Source organism: Poecilia latipinna, unplaced genomic scaffold, assembly GCF_001443285.1.
Source record: "Poecilia latipinna isolate Pla-1442-1.1 unplaced genomic scaffold, P_latipinna-1.0 Scaffold2805, whole genome shotgun sequence".
In the NCBI taxonomy this organism is placed as follows: domain Eukaryota; kingdom Metazoa; phylum Chordata; class Actinopteri; order Cyprinodontiformes; family Poeciliidae; genus Poecilia; species Poecilia latipinna.
The window spans coordinates 1-17343 of NW_015115421.1; the positions used below are offsets into that span (position 1 = coordinate 1).

At 41.9% G+C, this 17343-nt stretch overlaps 1 protein-coding gene across 5 annotated transcripts in view; it reads right to left on the reverse strand.

Annotated features, from left to right (window-relative positions):
• Positions 1-28: 28 nt before the first annotated feature.
• kcnab2a (potassium voltage-gated channel subfamily A regulatory beta subunit 2a) overlaps positions 29-17343 on the reverse strand; it is a 64680-nt gene continuing 47365 nt past the window's right edge. For 3 of the 5 annotated variants that reach the window (XM_015021550.1, XM_015021549.1, XM_015021548.1), the window contains 13 exons: positions 16654-16697; positions 15418-15455; positions 15077-15156; positions 10078-10122; positions 9530-9574; positions 8839-8882; positions 8554-8640; positions 7017-7102; positions 6788-6908; positions 5486-5580; positions 4452-4572; positions 1941-2029; positions 402-491 (listed from right to left, as the gene is read on the reverse strand). In XM_015021550.1, coding sequence (XP_014877036.1) covers positions 402-491; positions 1941-2029; positions 4452-4572; positions 5486-5580; positions 6788-6908; positions 7017-7102; positions 8554-8640; positions 8839-8882; positions 9530-9574; positions 10078-10122; positions 15077-15156; positions 15418-15455; positions 16654-16697 — 985 coding nt within the window. Of the gene's footprint in view, positions 492-1391; positions 2030-4451; positions 4573-5485; positions 5581-6787; positions 6909-7016; positions 7103-8553; positions 8641-8838; positions 8883-9529; positions 9575-10077; positions 10123-15076; positions 15157-15417; positions 15456-16653; positions 16698-17343 lie in introns of those variants that run through there. The other 2 variants (XM_015021547.1, XM_015021545.1) reach the window with 2 other exon arrangements.

The window sequence follows — 17343 nt, forward strand, 5'->3', positions numbered from 1 at the left end:
TTTTTTTTTTAAAAAAAAAAAATCTGGCTGCCAAGCAAGCGTGTGCTTATTTAATTTTTTTTAAAAAGATGTTTCTCCTTAATTTTCTCCATGATTTTAAAGTACGTTCAGCTGAATAGGATGTATAACTGATTTACTTATGAGCGCATATTCCTAACCTCTCTTACTGTTCTGTTTTTCTCCATTAATCCCGTCCCGTTCCGTAGAGGTGACTCGATCTATTCCCACTTTTTCTCATCTCTGTAACTCTAAATGAGGTGCCCTGCGTGGCCGTGGTGAGGCCAGACTCATGCGCCAGGGTCTCACTCAGTAAAAGCTCAAGCAAACAGAGGATCAGGCAAAGGTGGGGCGCTGCGGCTGCAGGCCGGGTGCAGCCCTGCCGGGCGGGGCCGTCGGGCCCGTTAGGAGCGGTAGTCCTTTTTACTGTACGGCTTGTTCCCCAGGATGCTGTCCACCTCGTGGGTGATGGACGACGACAACTTTGGAAGAACCTGTGAACACACACAAACATGACGCTGAATTCATAGCCGCTGTTACAAAAACGGAGAAAAAAAAAGCAACTTATTTTACCAGATCTGCTTATTATTTGTGCTGTAAAACATTTACCGAGTTTTATGTCAGATTTCTGACCTGTTAATACTGATTTGGCAGATTCCTCTTTAAACAGTAGCACATAGGAAGACATAAGATCATTACGCAGAATATTAGAGGTTTTCCAGGCACATCCAACTGAGAGACCAAATTGAGATTCAACCTGCCAGATACAGAAATCTCTTTTGATTAGCAAACTGAATAAAGTCCAGGTTTGTCTTGGGAAATAAAGTTTCCATCTAAAAAGCTTCTTGCAATTCAATTAATTAACTGGGGTATACAGACATAAAACGGGCCGTTTGCTGAAGGAAAAGCATAATGAGACCAATATTACACCAAAACTGCCCTACAAATATATATATTTTGCATTTAAGATTAAAGAAAATCTTTGTAAATATTTTATAGTCATTTTAGAAGTAGTTTTTTAGCTGCATATCCATACTTGATTGCAACAAACGATCAAGTGTACGCTAAAGGAATGTTATTGCATTTTAGGAAATAAAATCCTTTTCTTACTTAAAAAGGTAATTGAATTATTTATTTGTCTTTTAACGTATTGTGACATTGCATAAAAAAGGCTGAAACAGTTAAAGGAAAAATCTGCAGAAAGTGCCAGTGTTCTTATCCGATTAATCGTTGGCGTAACTGATAATTACTAAAACAATCGTTAAAACTATGAACATAATACATTGAAAGTGTAGAAATTAAATGGAAAATATATTTCTCTGGACTTCTTAAAGGAAAACTAATTTACATGTGAGACTGTGTTCTAATTCAGGGTCTAGGATAAAAAGGTCTGGCAAGAAGAAAACTGCAAACGCCTCGGGAAATGTGAGGGTAACATTTTGAAGCCGAAATATCAAATGCACACAGTGGGAGCGGATTTAGTGTGCACAAGCGCAAACACAGTCAGGAGTGAAGGCAAAGCATCAAACTGGAGGAGACGGTGGGGTGGGGGAGGGGGCGGGGGATGCTCTTCACTGTGGGCCAGGAATAATGTGAAGTGAGAACCCAAAGCCCCCACCAGTATGCGAACCCCATTAAAAGAGCGAGCCTTATCAGCAGAGAAAGAAGTGGCCGTGAGCTCGTCTCCAATCCCCTCGGCAAATGATACTGGGCTGACCTTATTAACGCGGTACAGTAAAGCAAGAGAGCGTGCAGCGGTGAGCTGCCCAGGAGGACAAGCTGCACTCGGGAGCGGAAGAACTGCCGCTCCGCGCCGGAAGGCACGAATACGAATCCGATTAGATGGCCTCCCCGTCCCATTCTTTTGAAGAGGGGAAACTTTTAATGCGCTCTGCAGGAACAGAAAAGAGGGGAAAACAAAGAGGAAGGTTCAGCGGCCTCACCTGGATCGCTCCTATGTTCTCCATCAGCTGGTCGGTGTTGGACGCCCCTAAAAGGACAGAGCTCACCCCCTCGTTCCGTAGGCACCACGCTGCAGGAGACCAGTAAACACTGATGACGTCCCCACCACCTCACACACACACACACACACACACACAGGGCCACATCCATGACTCACACACACACACACAAACATATGCTGCACAGCATGACACCATTTCACATAGTGAATCTATAATTGATCTACAGCAAAACTGGGTAAAACATTAAATCACACACAGTTTTAAATAGATGTACATTAACTTTCTTCATTTTCCTTGATTGTACATAAAAGAGTATCTCATACCTCGGTTCTCTGTCCTGCAGAGTCACTCAGAGCGACTTGGATACGTGTGTTGTGTAGCGAATGACACAGAGGCGTCGTCGAGTCTCAATAACACTAAATAAATTACCCAAACCTGGGGAAAGCACGGTCCTGATTGAAAAAGTAATCAAGCTGTAATGACCTGCCACCTTAAAACGACACTACCGATATCACATCTGCACTTAATAACCTGCAGAAACTGCCTACATACGTTTGTGAGGTTTCTGCACCTCCACAATCAGTTTCAGTATTGATCCAGAGAAGCGCTCTGCATGTTTCTCAGGTCGTGTTGACGCGAGAGCAAATCACTCATAAAACATTTGCAGATCTTTTGCTGATCACTGCGAGTTCATCACACAGAGCCTCTGGAGCCAGAATTTGTTTTGAATGATTTGTAATATCACATCATAAGGGGAACAACTTTTTCTTCCCTTTTCTCTGTCTCCTGCCTGTCCTCGCCAAGAGAGTTTCATTACCTTAATAAAAAGTGCTGCCAGCCTAATATTGGGCATGATAAGGTCGCAGTCTTGGCGACAGGCTAGCAAGGCCGCAGTCGCACGGACTCAGGCCACATACTGTGGATTAGCTGCTGCCACCAGGCTCCTCCAGGACCCAGATATGTTGCCGTTGAAACAGCGAACCACAACAATCCCACCACAGAAATGTTGAAAGAGCTCAATCGGCCTGGGAACTCTCACACATCTTTAAGACTCTGAAGAACATTTACATTTGGGAGATGGTTTTTTCTTTATGCGGTGGTGCAATGTGGCATGAAGACAGTCCTATTTGCTGAGCTAGAATTTATGGTGTGCATCTTTAAATTGGTATTTATGACAGTTTGTGTGATTTGTGGGTCTTTAAAGTTGGATGCTGTACACAAAAACATTAACGCGACACTAAACATGACACAGGAGGTTTATCTGGAGTAAAACTAGATCTTCTCTTTTTATATATTTGCTTTTTCATTTGTATCTAAGGTTGTGCGTCTCTGCTTTAAAGAAACGGCTACATTTATACTTCAGCAGAAAAGAAAAACTGCAAACCTATCTAAAAGCAAGGTTGTGCAAAGCATTTTTTTGAGGATTTCATCAGCGAACGCTGCTGAGAACAAGCAGGAAACCTGACATTCTGCGATCATTCTGAACAAATCGACACAAAAATACCACACTCCTGCTTGGTGTGCTGTTTTAATTGGTAGCTGTATTATGCAATACAACTGAATGCTTCTGCAATTCAGGAAGCTGTAGTTGTAAGCAGATTACAGCACAAAGGGAGGCAAAATGTTGCTGTAAAAATAGTGGGATTACGATTCAACACAATTCCTCCGCCAAACTGGAAATACAACCCAGAAAACGGGAACAGTTGAAGCTTTTTCCTCTGGATTTGTCACGAGTGCACGATGCCTGGCGGCAGGGAAAAGACCAACAACTTAGCTTAACTTCATCCACTTGTCACATTCACTCTCTAAATCCTGAATTTAACACCTGCTTCGCCAACACAGCCTCAAGCTAAAGGCAGAATGGTATCAATCACAGTTTTAATTCAACGCTGGAGTGAAAAGGACTCCACAGTACGCATAAATCTGCTGTGCTGCCTTCAGAAGCCCAGAAAGGAGTTATGGGAATTGGCTGTCGACTAATGGGGCGTGAAACTTGATTTATGACAGTATTTTACAGTGGGGGTGAAGAAACGGCAGCGATCTAATCTGAGATTGCAGACTGAGTCTCGGATTTATTCACCTCATAGCTAACGTTTGACGGTGGGGTTTCTGGCTCTGCTGCCAGCAGCGACTAGATATCTGTCACCTGCGGATTAATTCCAGGGATCCTGTTTTGATGCAGAGACTCGAAGCTGTTAAATGCATGAGACAACCTCAGATTACTCCATGTGTTTGCATGCCATGTGTCGACACTCACGGCGTCTCCGCTCTTATTAAAGGAATGAGTCAGAGGCATGTTTACTGTGTGTTTACGTCCCTCGCATTCATGATCCTACGCTGCGAGGCTTTCACACCGAGACAGACACACACGTGACAACACGACAGAGAACTCAGACAGCTGCGAGAGCGCCGCTGACCCCGGGCCCGTCCGAGGCCGAGGGACGGACAGACAGACAGAAAGAGAGAGAGCGGCAGAGTGTATCTGCGTACCGATTGCGAGTTGGGGCAGTGTGCAGCCCAGCCGCTCCGCGATTGCCTGCAGCTCTTTCAACTTCGCCTGCTGACGCCGGCCCTCCTCGCTCAAGATCTTGTCCTTCAACCACTGGTAGCCCTGTTGAAAACATAGCACACCTGCTCAAAAACACGGCCCCGCTCACATCGTCGTGTCAGCAGGGCCCGTTTTTAAACACGTGACTCTGTCTTCAGCTGTCAGAGCCTCAGCCGGGGGAAGCAAAGCTGCTCCTGCTCACATTCTGCTTGTTTTTTTTTTTTGTTTTGTTTTTTTTTTAGATCATCACAAAGCTATGGAAATCCTGTCCTGATTATTGTACTAATAGTATGAAACAGCTCCACTTAGCTGAGGTGCAAAACGTCTCAAAACAAGGGATGCTACCGGTCACACAGCGAGCCAGAGACACACAACATCTACAGGCAACACTGAGCCAAACAGGAAGCAGGAACTGCACAACACCAACACAAAGGGTCTGCTTCATGAACCACTGTGTGCTACACAATCCACAACACACAAAACATGCCACTTCACCACAGAGGGACACAACAGTGTGAAAGATCAGGGGCTAGTACAAACGGTTTTTCCTGAATGCTCATTTCACTGATGGGGAAAAATCCTGACTTCTCCCCTCATAAAAACTACTTTAAAAAAAAAAACGTTAGAGAAAAACGCGTCTTCTGCTTTAAAAAAAAAAAAAAGAACTCATTCAGGTGTTGTTAGAGTCAGATTAAAGCTATTTTCAACGTGAATATGTCATATATATCATGTGCATTTAAATGAACTGGGCCGGAGTCGGCTCGCTGACAGACGGCGCCGTAGAGGTGCATGGCGAGAACACGGCACTGAAAACACACACACACACACACACACACACACAGGCACACAGTATGCAGAGCTACAGAACCTGAAAGAGACAGAGGCACAATGAAACAAACGAGCCGCAACCAGTGGGGGAGGGGCGACACAGAGCAGTGAGAGTGGGCACAGACGAACGGAGAGGTGCCGGGTCTACCTTCAGAGACGCCCGAGAGTACGGAGGCACCCTGCCGTCGTATTTCCCTGAGATGATCCCACAGGCCAGCGGAGACCAAGTCATGGCGCCCACACCTAAAACAGGAGCAGATCTCATTTGTATAGGACCAAATTACATCAATGTGAAAAGACGTTCAAAATTGTACTTTAAGAAGTACAAATCAAACACAGAAAAATTTGCAACAGTTTTTAGTTTTGCCAACACATTCTGCCACAACTGGAACTTTGAGAACATCCGTAAACGTGCTGTGGCCTGATATGAAAACAAATGCGACACCTCTGCAGTAGCTGAACTTCAAAGCTTGTCTCTCAGTAATGTGTGTTGGCTTTAGAGAGTCTCAAGGTACAGCAATATTTTTTAAAAGTCTGACATTTTTTAAACTTTTTCTAGGGTCATGTGTTTTCCTTGTCTAACGGGGCGATGGACAATGTTGCTTCGTTGTCTTCACACAGCTCATCCTGCTTTCGCCTCCATCCCCCATCCAAATGGTGACGCTACAGTTGACCAGCAGAGTCTCTTCAGTGTTGGAAAGTCGGTAGGATGCTGCTCTCCCGTGCGACACTGTGCTGAATCATTTGAGACGTAAAGGTTTGCGATTTGCTACCAGATTATTGAGAGAGGGAGGGGTAAACGTTTGTGCCACGATATACATATGGTGTAACTCCTGTAAAAGAAAATGAGAAAGTTCGCACTTTCCATGTTCTGTGTGATTTCTCCCTTTGCAGAGATCTTTTATAAAACTGTCAAGGCCTGTGAGGCTGCATCTTTATTTCTATGAACATAAAGACAAACATTTCTCCCCCTTCTCCAGCCTTTCACTGCGTTCTGTCAGTCAGATGTACAAATGCATCACACTATTTTGGCTTTTGCTTCAGAGAAAAGGAAGGACAAATAACTTCCCAGTATCATTTCATAACAAATTCACCACAGTACGACACATAAATGCATCACCAGAAAGGCTAAGCTGTTTTTGCATAAAAATCTAAATTGTGTGATCAACATGATTTTTAATTAGTTATTTTAGTTTAAGACTTTAAAAAGTCGCATTCTGGTTTCAGAACAAAAACTGAAACCAGCTGTAATTATTCTTACATTACATCTTTGAACCTGTTCTACTCGTTTCTGCTCAGGCTGAACTGAGTGGAAGATAGTGGAAACAACTGCATGTGTTCAATATGAAGCAAATGATAATAAATAGACAGTACATGCACCCAATTTACCATTGCAAAAAAAATAAAAAATCAATACTTCATCTAGAGCGAGAAATGCGTCAGTGCTCACCTATCTTATGGAAAAGCTCAGGCAGCTGCACCTCCACTTTCTCCCTCTGGAACATGTGGTACTCTGCCTGCTCGCATATAGGAGGAATCTGGTTAAACTGCCGCGCCACGGAGTACGCCTCCTAAAGGGAAAACAACAAATAGACCAAATCATACCGAGGTAATAAAATGAGGAAAATGACGTGATGCATAATTCTCCTTCGTGTTGATCTGTTTTTCTGTGTTCTCACCATTATCTCCATTGGGCTCCAGCGGGATGTCCCCCAGTACATGGCCATACCTTGGTTTATCACATGGGTCATTGCTCTTACAGTTTCTGCAGAGACACGTACACAAACACCATGAGCTCCCCATGTTGTGCTCCACGATGCAACGTAAACATCCTTGACTTTTAATCTTAAAAAAAAAAAAACACACGTTTGTTATCATTTGCAATCCAAATATCCCAGACAATTCAGGAGGGAGGTGGAGAAGCTGATTATGTTAATTAGAAGCCGGAGAATCCTGATGAGCGTGACATCTGTTCTTAACAAGGCAAGACTGGAATGACGTTCACGTTAATATTTACAAGGATCTGCTTTAAATTTGAAGCGTGCAACATGAAACGGGAGCCAAGTGACATGAATAGGAGATGACAGCCATACGTTCACCAGTTCAGATTTTTAATCGTGCACAAAGTGGGCTGACACACAGGATGGAAGCTGGCGTATTTTAAGCACGGAGGGTTAAAAATACGCCTCCCTTTAACGTGCACGGTGAATATTAAAGAAATTTATCTCGACACATTGTGTCCCTGCATTACTATATTTTATTTAAAGGTCGGAATTTCCGCTTGGAGTCGGAGCTGACGCGTGCCAAATGAAATCTCCCTTCGCCCGGCTCTAATTTCCGTCTCTTCGTTGGCTGGGGTGACAGTTTGTTTTGTGTGTGAGGCTGCAGAGCAAAACATGAAACGGGTTAGATAACAATCGGGCTTCCCAGACAAGAGCACAAGTGCAGGAGTGTAATAAAAAAAAAAAAAAAGATTGCATCAACCCCTCAGTAATCCCGCATCCATCTATTAAGTTTACGGATGCCCTGCTCCTGAGAAATCGGCCCTTTTTATCATCCTTAGGCTTAGGAACGTTTTTCTGAGGTGAAAGAGGAGCCGTTAAAACCTCCTTTTTCACCCTGCTTACCCGCTCAGCTACCGCCAAAATAAAAGTACACCAGATGGTTTACCCACTGTAAACTCATGAGTAACCTTGAAGCTATCCATATGAAGAAGTCGTCGCAAGGCAGATGGGCAACAAAAATAAATAAATATTTTAAAAAGTAAAACTATTTTTCAGAAATAAGACAGAGAAAGAAGATCCCAGACACAGCGAAGCATCAAGCCGAAGGCAGAAAGATGACCTCAGGCTCAACTTTAACCCTGGGAGGAACTGCTACCGCTGCAGCAGATGGACGCTGGGCGTCCAGCTGAGCCCACACACAGTTAGCAACTCTGCCATTTAAAGGTCTCCAGCATCAGCATCTATCATCATTCCGACTGTGGAGGTGGAAGCACCCGGACCACAGGAGGCGTTTAAAAATAGACGTTTCAGTTACAGGAGGATTGTACATCCAAGTCCTCACACTGCAGTAGTCATAGAGACGAACAGGAGGCTGTTTTTAATACCTATATATATATATATATATATATGTGTGTGTGTGTGTGTGTAATATAAAAAACGGAAAAGAAAACCCAAAATAAAGTTATAAATCCAACGAGACAAACAGAATTACCTTCCATAGGTGTGTTGGGGTCGGGTCTGTTGGCGAAAACCACATCCACGTAGTCTAGCTGCAGTCTTTCTAAAGAAGCTTTTAAACCTGAAAATAAACCCCACAGTAAGTCTCTGTCTGCTCCCACATCTACAATGTTCAAGTGCATGAGCAATAACAGGGAGGATATTCTCAGCTTAACTCGGTTATTGTTCCAAATGCAGCTTTGATTCCCTCAACCTGAAGCTGCTAATTAGGAAGTTATTCATCATTTTTAATCCGGTGACACGCTGCAACGATGCTTACCTTCTATAATGTGTTTTCGAGATAAACCTCTTTCAGTCTCGGCTCTGCAAAAAAACACGAGAAGAAAAACTTTGGATTATTAAAAGTTATTGGGCGTTTCTGCCACTTGCTGCCTGCTGGTTAACCCAAAAAAGCTGCCGGTTCAACTCCTGAGACGTTTAGAAGAAATAATCAACCAGTGAACATGCGCTAGTTAAGCTTGTGTTAACTCATAGGGAGCAAAATGGAGAAAAATGTGAAGTATTCTGTGCATACTTTTTAAAAAAAATATTAGGCAACACACTATTTTTCTTAGAAACTCAATATATCACTGGGTGTGATAAATATCTTTGAGTTTCCCTTTTTAAATCGACTTACTTAAATCAATATACTTTTCAGTGACATTCAACAAATCAAATTTTGTCAGATATTTTTGCAACTGCAATGAATTCAAGATTCAGTATTCTATTATTTTCTTTATGTTTTAAATAAAGCCAATCAGATCGCTCTTGTTTTTCCTAATGTACAGCGAGAATCTCCTGGTGCTGACAGGACATCATTTGATCCTTTGTGAAATATGAGAGACGTTTTCAGCTTTACTGAAAAGAGCCTGACAACAGATGACACATGATCCCATTACCGGCACCGGGTGAGTCAGGAGAAATTACACAGGGAGATAGTTTTTCACTCGGCATCCAGATAAAAAACTTACTTTCCGCCCCAGAAGATCTTCGTTGTTATCACCAGACTGGAGCGTCTAAAGATGGAGAATGACAGCACATCTGTTAGAACAGCTGCCACACCGACTCGCTGAGAACAGAAAGACGATAACTAACACAGAGGAGGAATGTGTTTAACCCACACAAGACACAGGTCTGATATTGCAGCACACACTATAATAGATGGCTTAGACACATCCTTAGGAGAATAATGCGCCCGTACTTTATTACTATTATTTGTTGCACTGACGTGTGCGGGAGTAGACCTCCATCTCACTCAACCTACAAACGCTAATCCCAGATCGACAAGAAGTTAATCCATTATTCAGCCTCATTGAGAAGGAACACTCGAGTCAAGGCCCGTGTTAACCTTGTGTTTTGTGGACTGAGACCTTGCTGTTCCGGATCACAACACACACATTACACAACCTCCTATTATGTTAGAGAAAAGAGATGATACAAGATATGCCGGCGGGCTGCGGCAGAAATAAAAAAAAAAAAACAAACAAACACCAGAGTCGATTAAAGGTGTGCCTCGTACCTCCATCCTTTCTTCTTTATGATGTTCCCGAGAACCACCTCTGCCCTGCGAAGCGGACGGAGACAAGCAGATTAGATGAAAGATAGTGCTGCGATGATGGGAGTGTTAAGGTTGGATTTCTGGATTAAAAAGGAAGCAGTCTGGCTCTGAGTGCACACAATAAGAGGGGAGGCTTTGGTTCTAAGGAACACCTGTTTAGGATTTGATGGTGCGAATCAGCAGGCAGGTCAGAGTCGGCGGGGTCGGAGCCACCGCTATGTGGCTCATTAGCAGCTGAAGGGGTGCTAATGAACCACATTATGATCAACATGGCGCTCATTAGGGCCGGGCAGAGAGCGCTCTCTGGGATGTCTGTGAGGTCCTCTCGCTCTGACAAACAATGAGACGCCACCTGGCTGCTCCGTTTGATACAAAAAGACTTTTGGACACCGAGGTGAACAGAGACAACGGAGGTTGGAAGCAGTGACCAGTATCTGTTAGCGTCAAACACCCAGAGCAGAGAGACGCTCTGACAGGCGGTCAAGGCAAAAGTTTAGACGAGCTTCAACACAAAAAATGCAATCAGCCCCGGGTTTGATCAGTTTTGCTTCATGACGATGGATACATACAGACAGAAACCTGCATTTTTGCACTTTTTTTTTTTTTTTTGAAAAAATGTTGAAAAAATGGGCCAGAATACTATGATCCCTGCTTCTCCAGTTATAGCACAGAAGGTAAAGAGCAACAGAGGAGTTAAAAGTGATCAGCGTCCTGCAAAACAGTGACTACATGTGAATGAAAACTGCCTCAGAGCTGGATTATATCTGCTTCTTATCGGAGCGGCTGTGGCTCCAATAAAAGCAATCAGAAAGTTGTGGGTTCGATCCCGCCTTCCTTCCTGACCACATGTCAATATGCATGTCAGGCGTTAGTTACTCTGTTCATCAGTATTCTGTGTTTGGGGTCTAATTACCCAGCCCAGGGTTTATTGTTCTACTTCTATGAAGCAGCTGATTTTATTGATGCTACTTAACGGATTTTACCCATGTGGAGATGTTTATGCTTTAAACTTCCCAGATACTTTGAAACGAACATTTAAATCGTAACAATAGCATGGCAGGATAAAAACGAGACATTCTAAATAGATGTGGCTTTCTTAGTCAGTCAACATTGTAATAAACATTGTAAATTGAACTCTGCTTCTCTTTTGTTTGTCTGAGTGGTTTCTTTCTATCGCTCCCGTGCGTGAGTGCTTTTTTATTATTCAAACAATTACTTGTTTGTTGGTTACTTATTTAAGATATAAAACATTTAAAACATTCTCCTGCCTGCTCCAGTGGTTATGCCGGATTCTCCCGGCGCATCCAAACATCATCAACCCGACCTCTGCTTTAGCTGTGCTGCTGCTTCACATCCAGCCTGCTGGAGCCACAATATTTTCAGAAAAAAATAAATCCTGCCTGTGTGAGCTTACAGTAACAGTGCGTGTCTCCCACGCGTACCTGGAGGGTTGCCCTAGTGTAAAGTGAGTGATTTGAGCGCCCAAACATAAGGTGCAGTTTGCCTTGAGCATGCTGGCTTTCTACAACCGGCCGTTGATTAGTTTTTTTATGCTGCAGAACCGATGCTGTGACTGATAGAGGGAGCCATGATATAATGCTGCGTGTTTCATGGATGAATAAGGCTGTATTGCTTTGAGATTTCCCCATAATTGTGCAGCCGACTCGTCACCCGTTTTGCACGTCAGCCATCTTCGGTGCATTCAGCAGGAAAGAAGCCATAAAAGAGAACGCTGCTCTGAACATTTCTTTCAGACTTTTAAATAGTCAGACCATGTGTGTGTCTGCTGATAACTGCAGCAATAATGTTTAGTTGCACATGTTTATCTTTTTTTCCTCTTCTTCTGAAAAAGAGGGGCCTTTGCATTAGTACAGAGAAGCTAGTCAGTTATAGCAATAAACAAATAAATACAAGAACTCATCCAGCTTTATCATAAACAAATTCATTCCAAATTGTGGTTTTAAAGTGATAAAATGTAAAAAAAAAAAAAAAATAAATAAATAAAAATAATAATAAAAAAATATATATATATATATATATATATATATATATATATATATATATATACACACACACACATACACACATCGACACTGCATATGTCTATGTGATGTGATTTTTGTTTTCTAAAGCTACAATAAGCAGCCTAATGTCAAGCTAGTCTGCACATGCTACAGTACAGTATCAACATTAAAGCAGCTGACTCTGCAGCCAACTCATCCTCCGGCTTCACGTGAAAGCCTTTTCCACACTCATGTGCAAAGTGTGTTCAACTCTTTAGCGTGCGTGTGTATGTGTGAGTCATGTAAGCTCCTCGGTGCTGCCAGGATTAACACCTGTGCAACAAATACTGAGCTGCTGTCACACAAACGCTCTCACATGCCAGATTTGTCTCCGTGTTTAAACTGCAGGTTGTTTTACAGATCAAAGACAGAGGAGGGACTGCGGCTGTGTCAAAGATCAGCTTTGTGCTCGTTTTCCTGGTTCTGACATAAAAAAACAACACGGAGAGGTGACGTGCATCAGCCGCAAAGGATTTAGGGAAAAAAGGGATTGATGTTTCGGTGGTTGTCCTTATTTCTAATCCTAAATATTCTGCTGATGCATCTTTCAAAAACAGAGCAGATCGCAACAAATATTCTCAGGGGATTAAAAACGGACATGTTGCAGTTAATCAGATGTGCTGTTTGCCAAGGATTATCCCTTAGATTATTTCAAAGCCTCCGAGTCACTACAAAGTCAAATTAATCCATAATGGAATTCAAAACATATCAGACCTGAGTCAGAGAGAGGCAAGAGGGGTCAAAATATCATCACCGCTCGTCTTCTAAACCCAGAATTACTTTTATTTCATACAAAAAATGGAGACCCATTAGTGGGTTCTGGAGGCTAAACAAGTGTATTTAACCCAAAAAATATTTGAAAATATTTCAAAGCTGGTAAGAAAAGCAGTTAGTGGCGCTAACTGCTAACTCAATATTCAAGGAGAGGGTGAACTAAATAATTAAGATGCAATAAAACATCAGAAAAACAAACATAATGTGACAGAAATAGAGCAGTTATGTTTTATTAAATATGTTCAGAGTCTTTTTGCTTGTTAGAATTTTTAATCTCTCCGATGATGGTAAAGTTTTCAACCATGTGATTTACACGAGCTGCACTTTTTGGGAATTTCTGCCGCCTGAGTGAAAAAAAAAAAAAAAAACTGAACATAACAGAAGAGAGATGAGTTGAGTTGAGCATCCAGCCTTGAATGCATGAAGACGGGTCATTAAGGGTGCGCCGACATCCTACTGGCTGGAGCTTTACATGCTGCTGACATACATAAGGCCAGATTACTTCACATAAACCTGTACTTGTCCTTTGACACCAACACAATGACTGGCTTGGCTGTTCTCCTAAACCAGGTGAAAATGTACCGGAGATGAAACCAAAAGGCTCATGGTACGTCTGGAAAAGCTGCAGAGATGAACAGCTCAGGTGGGGTAACATTTTGACAGGACAGTTGTAGCACCAATCTGGCCTTGCTATGGGAGAGAGGCAAAATCACTGTTAAAAGAAAGTCACACCAGGTTGTTTTTGCCTCAAGCCATATAGTGGACAGCAAACATGTGGAAGGAGGTGCAGGACGAATGAGCAAAAATATACCAAACGCCGCCTGGCAGCTGTGATTGCAGCAAACGGCGGCGGCTGCACCGAATGCTGACGCAGGGCTGAATACAGTTGTACACACAGATCTGCATTTACTCACTTTATAAATATCCGTACACTTCACAATTACACACTGCTTTTTAACACAAACAATTCTGGAAGAATAGATTGAAGTTTGTGATTCAACTAAATTTTCAAGGTGAACATTTAGTTGAAAATACTTTTTACATAAAATTCAATGCAATTCTATCATAAAACCCAGGCTTTATCCAGCTTTAAATGATCTATTTCCAGCTTTGAAAATAATCCAGCACAGAGGCCCTAATGTAAGCAATTTAGCTAGGATTTTTAATCCAAAAGCAGGTTCAAAGTATTTATGTATACAAGGCTATGTCATGATTTCATTTCTGGATAAGTGCAAATATGGACAATTTATGAACAATTAAAGTGCAGTCAGTGGTTCTTATCATCTGATGTGCCACCTCTGGTTCATGGATTTTCCCTGTTTCTTTCCGTTCTGGCAGTGAAAATAAAACCTGCACGTTAACAATCAGGTCACATTATTATTTTAAAAAAAGACCAAGACCTCCAAAAAAGGTTGAGATTTTGTAAAATTGCCGGGTTTCACTGCAGACAAAAACGTACTAAGGTTTGAAGGTCAGATAACTAGTGCCTAATGTTCCAATTTTATTTATTGATTTTCTTTCTTGATTGCCATAAAAAAAAAAAAAACATTTTGTCCTTCAACGGACTTTTCTTAAATAAAAAAAAAATCTTTTTTTCAAAGCCCAACTGAAGTGAAAGCAGAGTATTTTTTAAAATCCTAAAAAGTTTAAAAACTACTTCTCTGGAATGATTACAGCTTGCAAAATTGCACCTGTTCTCGTTTTTCTTTCCCAGGTTCGTTTTTATGATAAAATATTGCGCACGTTTGTTTAACTAAAAAGCCTGGCAGGAACATCTAATCATAACTGATTACTTGAGAAGCAAGCCCAGATGTATTTTAGGTGTGAACCGGTCATCGCTCTGACCTGTAATCAGAGCATGTTTTTAGCAGGAGGCATGAACAGAATATTTATGAACTGCAGAGAGGGAGACGGATAGTGTTCATGCAATGATAAAGCATGCTTTTTGTTACTGCAGCACAAATTAAGTGCATCATTTCTTCATGACTGCACACCACTTCATGACTCACACCTGGCATGAACAGTGAGCCAGTAAAGTATCTGTACTTTGAGGATTCACAACCCATCAGCAACTAGAAGCTTGGCAATGTTTGCCGTCACAGCGATACAGGATATATACTCACTTCCCAGCAGCGTAGACCTCCGCTGTGTCAAACAGATTGATGCCGTTTTCATAGGCCAGAGTCATCAGCTGCTCTGCCATCTGTTGATGAAACAAGGGGTACGAAACAGACAGGGGGGCCACGATGAGCTGATGTGCAGCATTACAGCCTCTTAATTATTCATCTGCCTTCCCAAGACTAAAGATGGCTACAGTGTCATTTGATAAGGTGAATTATTTAGCTGTCGGCAGCGGATTTACAGTAAGGAGGAGGTAAAACTGGGTTTGCTGAGCATTCTGGGAAAGGAAACTTCACTGTGAATGTTTTTAAGCTCAAGCTTTCACGGATCCATCTGCTCTCACCTCATCTGTTATCTGTCCACCGAATGTCACCCATGTTCCTGCAGAGGGTGACAAGGAGGCAGGACCACATCATGAACACACACTAATGGATAGGTAAGAAGTGGCGGCATATATTCTAAACATATGAACGTATTCTACGAGAAACAAGTTCAAACCCCAAAAAGTTTCCGAAGTAGCAATAAAACCGATAAGACTTTTTAAAGTAGTTGCAGTAATTCAGGTTTTGTTATATACAATCATCATGCACAGAGAGATATACTGAAAACATTTATTTATTTAGTATTTTTAATACAGGAATGTTTTGTTTTAACTAAGTAAAGGTCTAGCCCTAACCCTGCTGACTTAACAGTCGACCAGAAGACAGTCGACTAGCCCCTTTCATCTGAAAGGTAGAGCCACCGAAGTTCAAATCTGCTGGTTCACACAGTGAGGTAAGCCAAGGATATTACAGGAAAATTCAGTGGAAAGAAAATTTCTGTTCAAAAAAATTTGCATTAGCAGCAGGAAAAAAAATGCAACCTTGAATTAAATGTGAAGAGATTAGTAGAGTATGTTGCAGCTGGAGTCGGTGCTTCCCGCTATGGATACTGTTGCGATACTAATAAATAATTAATGCTCATGGAAACTGTCACGATTCTTGTGTTGAGCCATTCGTGAACAACACAAAATGTCAAAGGAATTACATTTCTTCTTTTAGCAGCCTGGGCTCCATTAATACCTCTGTAATGCCACAGGCTTTGTGCCTCAATGTTACAGTAATTCATAGAACCGAGAATGAGGGTGTTTTGCAAATGGATGCTAATATTTCTCTTGAAATCTTTTTTGTTTTTTCTCAAATTGGTTTTATGTAATATGTAAATTTTCGGAGAAGCCCTTTGGATTTTTTGTATTTTTTAGCTTTGAGAGACAGTCACACCAAATATAGATGGTTTTTACGCAAGTCTGTGCATAATGATTCTACATAATATGTGCATTTCGATTCTTGAATTGAGTTACTGATATGAATAAACTTTTTGAGGAATTTCTTTGTCATTACAATGCCATGTGCTAAAATAGCACATAATGTAAAATGTCAGCCTAAAAATGTTCAGAGTTTGAGCAAATTATTCACTTTCTGAAGTAGCAGTGGTGCCTTCTTATTTTTAAAAGGTAATGTAAAAATAAAGCAGAAAGGTTATTTGCTTTGCACATAAATTCATCATGTGTGCTGCTTTCCAGATTGTGTCATGATCTCACCTAATCCAAGGCAGGAGACGCGCAGGCCAGACTTTCCAAGGTTTCTGTCAAAACAGAGAAATAAATTTACATTAATGTTGAGCTGAGGTGGCAGTGATTTGTGAAGGTTTTGTGCTCGAAAGGCAGCTTCAAGGAGCACAGGAAATCTTTTTTTTTTTTTTTTTTTTTGTTCACAGTGACTGGGTAGTACATACTGTAGGTAAGCAAGTACGGCAAGAAAATAAATTTTCCTATATGCCTCTGCAGTCGTTGGTTTTTATTGCAGTTGAGGCTTGCAGTCGCAGAAGACAAAAACAAAACAAAAACAGAACGCCGTATGGATTTGGAATGAGCGTGCATCTTCTGCAGCACTGACAAATGGATGAGGAAAAAGGCAATGTGCGACTCATCACTGACAATACGTGTGTATGTGTGTCGCTGTGTGAAATGTCAAGGAAAGTCAGAGGGACGGGGAGGGGGAATGGCTCTTAAGCAGGCCCACCAAGACATCCAGAGAAATTTCCCTCAGCCTCCCTGTGACTAAAATCCCCTTCAGCAATGAGCAACTTTGACTGCTCAAAACAACTTCTGAAAGCCGCTGTATCTGAGCCAATCAAAGCCCGGACCAACCCTTCTGGTGGCATTCACAGCTTGGATTCTTCCAAGCCTTTAAAGATCCCTCTGATATATTTTGCTCCCTGTTAACATGCA